At 37.8% G+C, this 11,023-nt stretch overlaps 1 protein-coding gene across 1 annotated transcript; it reads right to left on the reverse strand.

Annotated features, from left to right (window-relative positions):
- Positions 1–9,272: 9,272 nt before the first annotated feature.
- Positions 9,273–10,169, reverse strand: LOC102451918 (taste receptor type 2 member 2-like). Its single transcript, XM_006130974.4, has one exon. It carries the CDS (start codon positions 10,167–10,169, stop codon positions 9,273–9,275), a length of 897 nt encoding a protein of 298 aa, XP_006131036.4.
- Positions 10,170–11,023: the final 854 nt, after the last annotated feature.

The following is an 11,023-nucleotide window of genomic DNA, read 5'->3' on the forward strand; positions in this document are numbered from 1 at the left end:
GCTGCAAGAAGCCGCGAGTGTAGACATAGCCTAAGAGTCATAGTTGGACCACAAGATGAATATAAGTCAACAGTGTGACACTTGCAAAAAAAGCAAACATTCTGGAATTCATTAACAGTAGTATTATAAGCAAGGCAGATGAAGTAATTCTTCCACTCTGCTCCATGTTGATTAGGCCTCAGCTGGAGTATTCTGTCCAGTCCTTCATGTCACGTATCATGAAAGATATGAACAAATTCAAGAAGGCTTAGAGAAGAGTAACAAAAATAATTAAATGTCTAGAAAACATGACCTATGAGGTAATATTGAAAGAACTGGGTTTGTTTAGTCAGGAAAAGAGAAGACTGAGAGGCGACATGATAGCGGTTTTCATGTACCTAAAAGGTTTTTACAAGAAGAAGGCAGAAAAATTACTCTCTTCCCCTCCCCCAAACTCTTGGTGATAGGACAAGAAGCAATGGGCTTAAACTGCAGCAGGGGAGGTTTAGGTTGGATAGTAGGAAAAACTTCCTGTCAGGGTAGTTAAGAATTGAAATGAATTATCTTGGGAGATTGTGGAATCTCTGTCACTGAAAATTATCTGTCATGGATGGTCTAGATGGCACTTGAGCCTGCCATGAATACAGGGGACTGGATTTAGTCACCTCTTGAGTTTCTGTCCAGTTACAGTATTCTATAATTTTATGTGGATATGACCAATGTTGCCCAGAATGCTTCTGTTACCTCACTATTAGACTGCCCCAATATTCTGTACATGTGGCTAAACCTTAAACTACATAACAGATTGAACCAGTTACAGAAATTTGTAATCTGCTGGCAGACAATTCTGGAACAGAATAAAAGTGAAATTTGTTGAAAAAATTCTTGCTGCAAATTACTCACATAGACCAACCAATTATAAACCTAGTATGTGAAATCACAGCCATCTGTATTACAAGAAATCAAAAGGTAGCAGCAGGAGATTAGTTTCAAGCTAATTCGTAGTGATGCAAGAGATTCTGGCTTTGGAAGCATAGGAGGGTTGGGGAAGCAAAGCCAGAGCTGACAGAGATCTGGAGATACCAGGGAACATAACCAGAAAAAAGAGAATACATTGTTGAGAATGCAATATTCCTTATCCACAGTGTGCGCACAGTATATATTTTGGGCTTTCAAGCCATTGAGAAAGATTGGAATTATGGAGTGGGTTATTGTCTTGTTGGGAGTGAAGTGAATCAACAATGGTATATTAGGACAACGTTTACATTTATATTTACTTTTATAATATGCACATTATCTCTATAATTAACTTAAACAAAAATTATGAATAAGAACAGCAGAAGAGTGAATATATTGATATTGTGACCTTCAGAATGCTACTAAAGACAGGTGAGTGCTGTACTTCTTTAGCCAGAGTACTTACAGCTCTGCATGACCAGGTCCAGTGGGGATAATTTGTTACAATAAATAAATTATATAGATGACAGCTCTTTCTTTCCATGGCATACCCACACCCCAATTGCACACACTCCTTGATTGTTTAATGAGTTGATATAATTGTTCATGCATTTGTTCTATGGCCTGCTGTTAGAAATTTGGGGTGTGTTGGTTTGGGATCATTATAAGTTGGGTGAAACCTTGTTGTGGATTGAATTAAAACCTGATTCACAAGGTTTCACTTAAGGTAGTTGTAAAAATACTTAAGGAGCTCCACAGCAAAAACAAAGCCTAATAGAATCCACTCGGGAATTAGCACCATGTGGTTGTGAGTGTTCCACTGGGTATCCTGACCATGTGTGTACTCCTGGATGAGGTGAGGGAGGGAGAAAACAAACAGAAACTGAGAATAGTCAAAAAGAGAGAAAGAAAGTGGGAGAAAAAAGCCAAGCAGTAGCCTGGAACACAGAGTGATCCGGGGGAAAAATAAATAGAGAGAAAGCTTGTGGGTCTGTTAGATAAAAAGGTTTGGAATGAAAAGCAAATAAACTGCCCCTTTTGGTTTTGCTATCTTGTACATTTGGAGGAAAACTTTGTTCATTTCTTGTATATAAATAAGATTTCCTCAGAGAAAATACCAGACTCCATCAATTTCTACTTCCAGTTGAAACAACACCAAGGCTCCAAAATTAGACAGGGTGCTCATAAAGGGTCAACAGTACAATTGTTTGTATTTGTTATGCACAATGAATGAAGGAGTTGGAAAAAAAAGACCACCAGAAACAGAAAATGCAGGTTTTATCTTTGATGTTGACTCTCACTTGCAATCTCGGTGCTGCAAAATCACGATCACAGCAAATGATCTTATCATCCACTCTGAGATCTGGCAAATTTGAACTAGCATTAGGCTGTTTAAGACATTGCTTTTAGCTGCCTCTATCCAATAACAGTTTTACTTCGGTGTTACAAAAATATATAGTTTTGGTCGGCTATATCAGACATTTATAGAAAGGAAAGAAAGGGAAAATGTTATGAGGAAGGAAAAGAATACATGATATGAGGATGGGAGTTGCAGGAAGAGATAAAGTGGCACTTCACAAATGATATCCAGAATTGAGTTGGAAACTGATAGAAATAGCAATGTCATTGGTGTTCTCCTTTTAGCATGATCTAGTCAGGATATCTCTCCAGGTTAGGATGAAGTAGGTCTAAGGTTTTAGAGGAAGGTAGGAGTGGAAGTCATCATGATAAAGCTTTTGTAATGGTTGTCAGATAATTGCTTCTCCTATTAATGTTTCCCAGAAATCTTTACTTTTTAAGAAGCCCAAAAAAGAGTTTGGGGCAGAATAGTCCTTCCTTTCATTATTTTATCCACCACTAATTTTCAACACACCATTTTTCTTTCACTGATTTCAAATCCTCAACTCCTCGGCTGTGTCTACACTGGCACCCTTTTCCGTAAAAGGGATGGTAATGAGACACTTTGGAATTGCAAATTCTTTCAAGTAGGAATAAGGGATATTCCGGAAAAGGGTTTATTTTCCACAAGATCCCGTCTAGACTGGCGCTTTTCTCCGGCAAAACCCAAAGCCGGAAAAAAGCAGCAGCCATGTTCATGCAAATGCCGCGGGGGATATTTAAATCCCCCGTGGAATTTGCAATTCTGAAGTGTCTCATTAGCATCCCTTTTCCGGAAAAGGGTGCCAGTGTAGACACAGCCCTCTTGTTTACCACACATAATCTTAACATAGTTATTGAGTAGTATCGGTAAAATCCTTTCTGTTTAAATTAATTATTTCTATCTCCTTTTACATCTTTTTGAAAATCAATTTCATACAGTAGGTCATTGTAACAATTTATGAACTTTCACTCACAATGTACAGCTGAGCTTACATTTAGGGATAAATGTGTAGGCCCACTTTTAACAGTAGCTTTAAAAGAATTATCACCACTTTGTTTCTTCAGTGTTTGACTCAAAAGAGTATTCTTAGTTTGAAACGTATTGATAGGGCATATGGTTTCAGTTCATAGTTTAATACATTCTCTCACAGACATTCAGGCTGGCATGATCTATTGGTCAGTCTTTCACTTCATCTTGCTGGATGGCCTGTACACAGAAAAGCCAAGTACTTACTTCAGATGTCACTGATGTCATGAGAGACAGTCAACTGATCTCACCTGGATGGTTTCAGCTTTTAAAGAGGTCTGCGTTCCCTTGGCTTCAAGAGCCACTTCTGTATTTTATAGTTTCATTATGGAGCTTGAGCACGTTTTAATTCACTGTGGTTCAATGATTTGACAGTGGGCAATGTCTCTGACAGATCATATTCAAAAGTTCTAGTTAGGAATAATCATTTTCTTGACAAATCCACTGAGGTTAACAAAGACAAATACTGTCTCATAGAAAGGAAACTTGAAAGACCCACATGAAAGAACTTAGCAGAATTCTGAATAAGGCCAATGGACTCAAGGCCCACATTTGTTTTACAAAATATAATTAAGAAGTGTAACCTATTCATTCACAATTTCGCACATTTACACTCATTGAACCCATGACAATTATTTAGTAAATTGCGAGATTTACCCAGCATTGCTCAGATCCTTAACTCAAGTAAGTTTTTTTTTTTAATTTACCTCATTTTTCTGGGGTGGGGTTGGGGATGAGGGGTTCCGTGCAGGTTGCCTGGGGGAGAGAGAAGACAACTCCAGCCCTCTTTCACAGCAGCAGTTTGGGGCCAGATGAGACATACCTGTCTATGGCTGCTGCAATTGCAGTGGGCACAACCAAGGAGTGGTGCATGTCCCCCCAGCTGGAAGACAGACTGCTACACAGACAAACAGATACATAAACAGAAAAAGTCTCTGAAATATATAGTAGACAACTTTCCCTTTCTTCACACCTGTCCCCTGCTGGCCCAATGGGGTTATAGTTGTCCTGGTCCCCATCTCTGGCCCTTTGGTGCCTGCCCCCATAGTCATTCTATAGTATAATTGTACCCCCCTACATTCCTCTCCCTTTCCATTTTACGAGAAACAATTGTATTCCAGGCATATCTCATTGTCCTGGGACAAACAAACCCATTTTTTGCTTTTTGTGGTGTTCAACCAGTGGCTGCTGCTATAGTGAACTAATCACACTCAACCAATCAAATAGCTACATTGTTCAAGACAACCAGCCACGCTCAAGTGGCCAAATAGCCACATGTGGCTAGTGACTAGCATTTTGGACACCGCAGCTTTAAGTTAGGATAGGAGGAAGCTGCATATCAAATTTGGTGGCCCTAGCTTTTACTGTTTAAGAGGAGTTGTTGAACAAACAGACTCAGAAGATATGTCTAGACTGCATGCCTTTTTCGACAGATGCTTTGTCGACAGATACTGTTGATAAAGCCTGTGTCAAAAAGCAGCGTCTAGACTACAACCAGTTCTGTTGAAAAAGCAAGATGCTTTTTTGAAAGAGAGTGCAGATGCTCGCTTTTGAAAAAACACAGTGTGGATGCAATAGCACCTTTTTTTGACAGAACTCTATCAAAAAAAGGCATTATTCCTCATAAAACGAGGTTTACCACCGTCAACAAAACTGCCATCCATACATCTTGGGGTGTGTCTAAACTTCTGTCGACAAAACCCTGTAGTTTAGACACACCCCAAAATGTATGGATGGACACATAGACAGAAAGACGTTTCCATTCTGTTTTATAAATAGTATTATTGTAATTTTCAGTGGATTAGAACCTTCATATCATAGCAAGATTCTGGCACACAGTGAAGAATGTGAGCAAAGCTATCTAGAGGCTGTTAGGAATGAATTACTCTCATCTACATGAAGAATAGGTTTTCAGACAGCAGATTCATTTAAAAGACTGTCTCTTCAGAGAAACTTGTTTGGGGAGCATGGAATTCTTCATAGACTGAGCACATCACTGGAAGAGCTGCAGTGTCTCAGTGGACCACCTGACTAAAGGTAGAGAGAGACAGATGAATTTCAAAAGGTGGGCTTCTGTAAACTAACAAGAATGAAAGTCTCAACTGAAGGAATGGAGGCAAAAGAAAGTCAGTGTATTTCTTGAAGGATACTGACCAAACTCAAAGGATTCTGAACTGCTAAGAGGATGCTAAATCGCCACAGACACACTCTCGAAGCTATCACTTGTGTCCCAAATTATCATGGTCCAAAGTGTGGAAAAGACAATATTTAGTAGACTAGTATTTGTTTATTTAAATTTTAATTAGCTATTGAAAAAAAGTGTTCACAAGTAATGTCACCATTTTCATCCATCTCTAATGTACATTGCTTTGGGTCTTTCCAGGGCCACATGCCAATGCTGGATCCCTTACAAAGGGGAATTCTCCTTTTCCAGTTGGACTCAGTATTACTGTCCACTCTACAAACTCCTCCAAATACAGTCAGAAAAGTCTGAACCACATTATAGACAATCATTTATTTGTATTATTTAAATCCTCAATAAAAATCATTGTTCCAGGCTATGGTAAATCCTTCCCCTAACTATACATGTACAGTTCCATAACTCTATTGTATCATATTATTATCAGCCCTACATGTTCATGCTTTATGTTCAAGCTTCCTACTAAATTATCAAGCAATTAACAAATTAAGTACAACGAATAGATTGTTTATATAGCTAAATTATTGGTTATATTACTTTGGAAAATATATGGAACAAGCAGAGACATTTTAAAATGACAGGGTTAATGTCAAAGGGCTGAAACCAAGTTTTCTTTTGCAAAGTGAAGTTTACTCTTGAAAAATTGCCAGTTGTATGCTCACATAGGAAAAGATGCAAGTATTCAGATTTGTGCACTGAGTTGAATTATGGTCAAAAACAGTCTTTCAAAGAAAGGAGAGACATCCTTTTGAAAATGTAGCCCTGCAACTGTTCTTTCAATAATTCAAGTTGTTCTCTGTGTCTGAGAGGCTAGAAATTGCACCCTTGCTTTTCCATTGCAAACTTTCACTGTAGGTAGGATGATGACATAGTACTTATTAAACATAGGAACTTATAGTCATTTTTGGCCAGATTCTAACTTCACCTCATCACTAGGGAACTGTCCTAGGTGCAGAAAGACAGCAAGCTGTAACTGACTGTCCTTTATTTAATTAAATCCCAAAAAGCAGTCCTATGACTATCTTTTCTGTCACAAAATAGACATGGACCAATCCATACAGAGTCACTCTTTGCATATCATCTCCTTTCTGGAATGTTTTTTCAGACTTAAGAACATAGGAATGGCCATACTGGTTCAGACCAAAGGTCCATCCAGCCCAGTATGCTGTCTGACGGCAGTGGCCAATGCCAGGTGCCCCAGAGGGAGTGAACCGAACAGGTAATGATCAAGCCATCTCTCTTCCCAGACTTAGTCATTAGCTCTCCCAATGCCAATTTTTTCATTTCTAGATGTTTCAAAAAGCTTAGGCAATTATTAGCCAATCAGAAATTCACATGGAGTACCAGAGTTCCGAGTAATCCCTTGCTGTCATTAATATTTCAAATAGTTACTGTTAGTTTGGAATAAAAATGTTTCCTCTGGATCTGGCCAGTGCTTGCCCTGGCTACTTAGGTTCAGGTTTGATTGAAGGATTTTAACTGAGTGGTTATGTTAGTATATTATTTACCATATAACTGTCTGTGGTGAATAGCAACTTTAAAATACAGCGCATCAATAAACTCATGACTGAATACCCTCAGTTTGTAGTTCCCATTCTGACATCTGTTTACATTGTATTTTATGAATTATCTCTTGAAGAGTCTGTGTTTTGATGTCTTTGTATCAGCAACATGAATGGATCTTCAATTTGCATTATCACCAGGTCCCCTGTGACTTTTCCCATCATTAGTCTTTTGTATGGAGGATGGAATAAGACTTACAGACAAACACATTCATTTTCTATTCTTATATTCAGAAGCTTTTTAGCAGAAATGTCACTCAACAGTGAAGACCAGTGTTCAATCCTGCCCAAATATATCACATGAAATAGAGTTCTGTGGTCATTTATATCCATCTCAATTATCCGATATAATTAACAGTCTCTTTTGAAAAGAATAGAAGCACTGCTGCAGGAAAGGGCTGATGTTCACTGGAAGAACTTGAGTTGGACTTGGTGCTTTGTGTACTGTAGACCATGGGAGAGAATTCAAATCAATAATAGAATGAAGAGCACAGAACAAAAGGGGAAAATAAAACAATTTCATTTTTTCACAACTGTGCTTTACAAAGATAGTGAACATTCTTAGTCTGGAAGGACAGGAATAGATATTACAATGCTCGTTGAAACAGCAGTTGGTAGAAGGCAGAATCCTTGCTGAGGCCAGTATTAATTTGGGGTTGCCCAGAATCAAGACAATAGAGTGCATACAAAGGTAGGCAGCAACTACAATTGTACAAAGCATAAATTTCTATTCATCATTAAAACAGGACATGGTTCTAATTGACAGTGTTGAAGACACAAAATACATAGTATATAGGAAGAAAAAGGACAGCACAGATTTAAGTGCATGCACATGGACATCTGTATTGGGGTCCTGTCTGAATTAAGATTCATTTTCCTTATGTGGCTCCAAAGGGATAGGATTAACAAAATGGATGAAGCAATAAATAGAATACATGGAAAAATAAATCCTATGTCATGTATCAGAAAAATATACATTTCAATGCTTCTTTTATTGTCTGAAATCATGATACTTCTTGATAGACAATTTGTAAGAGGCTACCCAACAGGAATTGTTGAACAATGTAAAACAGGCTGTGGTAACCAAGGAGTAGAGCAGAGAGTCCAAAAGCAGCTATGGCATCAGATTGGAGAGTTTCAGTTTTAACCATAAAGATTCATAAAGATTCTAGCAATGGCTAGTTTATTTTTCAGAATAGTTATTATAGCTTTGGGAAGTTATTAGCCAATGAGAAAATAATCTTGAAAATTCACAAGTCACAGGAATCTCTTGCTGTCATTAACGTGAGCACAGTGATTACACTCACTGTAGGACTGAAATATTCACTGTAAGTTTGGTATGAAGATGCCTCCCTCTGCTTTCTTTTTTCTTTGTCCAGTGTTTCCCTGGCTTCTCAGGCTCAGGCTTGTGTTAAAGATTTTCACTGAGATAGTTATGCTAATATATTTTTGGCTACATGATGGTCTGTAGTGGGCACAACACAGCATTTAACTCATGATTGAATAACCACATTTTTTTTACATTTCATTCTCACATATATCTATATTATGAATTATGATTAGCTCTTGAAACATTTATGTTTTGATCTCTTTCCATCAGCAATCTGAAAGGCTCTTCCATTTTCAGTATCACTAATTCCCCTGTGAATTTGCCCATCGTAAGTCTTTTCTTTGGTAGATGGAGTAAGTCTTACAGTCAATGCTTTAATGTTTTTGGCTTTTTTAACATTCAGAAGCTTATAAGCAGAACATTCACTGGTGCAGACAAAAGTTCATTCCTCACCAAATGTATCAAGGGAAAGTGAGTTTGGTGGTGCCACTCTGGTTTTTATACTCATATATGTACACCAAAATCAAATACAGTGTGTAGTTTCTCCTGAAAAGGCTAGCAAGGCTACTGCAAGAAAACACTGATGAGCATTGGAAGGGCTCAAGTGAGAACTCATGTGGAGTGAACAAATAAGCTTCATAGAAAGCCTTGGTGCTTTTTTTTCTTTTTTAGGTTTTTTACTATAGTGGCACAGGAGAGATTTTAAATGCATAATAGCATGGAGAACACATAAATAAATGAGAAAATAGAACAATTTCCTTGTTTTCACCACTGTGCTTTCAAAAAGAATTAAACATTCTCAATCCAGAAGCACAGAAATAGATACTATGAAACAACTTATCTGAAACAGCAATTAGCAGAATGCAAAATCTTTGCTGAGGCCTGTTTTAATTTGGGGTTGCCTAGAATCAAGATAGTGGAGTGTACAAAAGGATAGGCAGCAACCCCAAACGAAAACATAATAATTTTCCATTCATCAGTGAAATGGGATAAGATTCCAATTGTTACTGTTGAAACTGCAAAATACATAATGTATAGGAACAAAAAAGACAGCACCGATTTAATTGCACGCAAATGGGCCTCCGTACTGGGGTTCCTGAAACTTGGATTAAAGTCTGAATTAAGATTCATTTTCCTGATGTGCTTCCAAAGGGATAGGATTAACAAACCAGATGAAGCAATAAATAGGCTAAGGGGAAAACCTGATCCTATGCTATGTATAAGAAAAACAATCTTTGCGAGGTTCTTTCTCTTGTCTGTTATTGTGATATTTCGTGATGGATGGTCTGTAAAGTTGCGAGAGGTTATCTCAAAGAAATAGCTGACAAATGTAAAAACAACTGTAGTAATCAAGGAGTGCAGTAGAGAGCCCAAAAGCAGCCATGGCACCAGTTTGGAGAGTTTCGGTTTTAACCAGTTGAAGACAGACAGATTGAAAGTGGCAATCTTCACACAGTAGAACACAGAAAGGCAGCTTGCAAAACAGAGACTCACTTGGTTCATAAATATCCAGACAACGAGAAAAAGATTTGGTGTTTGAAATGCGTAAAAGATATCTGGATCAAACTTATAAAGGAAATTGTTTAATGATAAAAATAATTGTAGACAAAATCTGGAGAAGGCCAGACTGGTCAGGATCATATCATAGGATGTCAGTGTTCTGAATTTGACCCAATAAATGCAATTTAAGCCAACAATAAATCCATTTGCAATCACTCCTGCTGATAATTGCATTGTTGATATGATCAGATAAAAAATATCAGAAGGAACTAATGATTTTTTCATTATTAATTCTTAGTTTGTAGGTCACTTCTCATGAATTTCCAGAAGACTTGGTTTAGAAGACATGAATTCATATGGTTTGGTTTAGAAGAGTGTTCATATCTGGCTTGAGGATATATAAAACTGCCTTTTTAGTACAGGTGCTAAAATAGTATGAACATTGAGTTTCTCCTGTTGTTCATATATAGCTGGACCATTTCCTAAGGATCCAAATCTGGTGTCTATCCTATTACTAATTGTCTCTTTCATGGAAAAAAGATATTTGCATGTCCCTTCCCAAAATGTCCTGCTGGTGACTAAACAAATCATTTTTTAAACAAACTTCAAACTTAATCCTTATTTTGGAAAGCACATGTCATATTCAAATAAATAGTTAAGGAGAACCATAGTGATATATTTTGAATTGTGGCAAAGTGCTGACTATTAAATATACATATACATTTATAATTGTTGCTACTGTCGTGTAGCAGGTCCTTTTGACCATGGCCTTGCGCGTATTGCCCATACTGCCACACTAAAGCTCCTCACAAGAAAAACAGGCCGCTCAGGTGGATCCAGAGACAGAGCTTGAAGTCTCTTGGGTGCTCAGCACAGTTCTCAGTAAACGGAACTTATCTTGGCAAGCACCCGGGCCAGGGGCCTTCAAGCCTCAGTAAATGGAACTTAACTTGGCAAGCACCTGGGCCAAAAAGATAAGAGCCGAGACACAAGCTGTCCCATACACTAAGTTAAAGAGCACTAAAAAAACCCAGGACAAGATAGAAATAAGAGAAATGAGCTGTCATATACATCAGTTAACAAGCACC

The sequence above is a fragment of the Pelodiscus sinensis genome, chromosome 3, assembly GCF_049634645.1.
Source record: "Pelodiscus sinensis isolate JC-2024 chromosome 3, ASM4963464v1, whole genome shotgun sequence".
In the NCBI taxonomy this organism is placed as follows: domain Eukaryota; kingdom Metazoa; phylum Chordata; order Testudines; family Trionychidae; genus Pelodiscus; species Pelodiscus sinensis.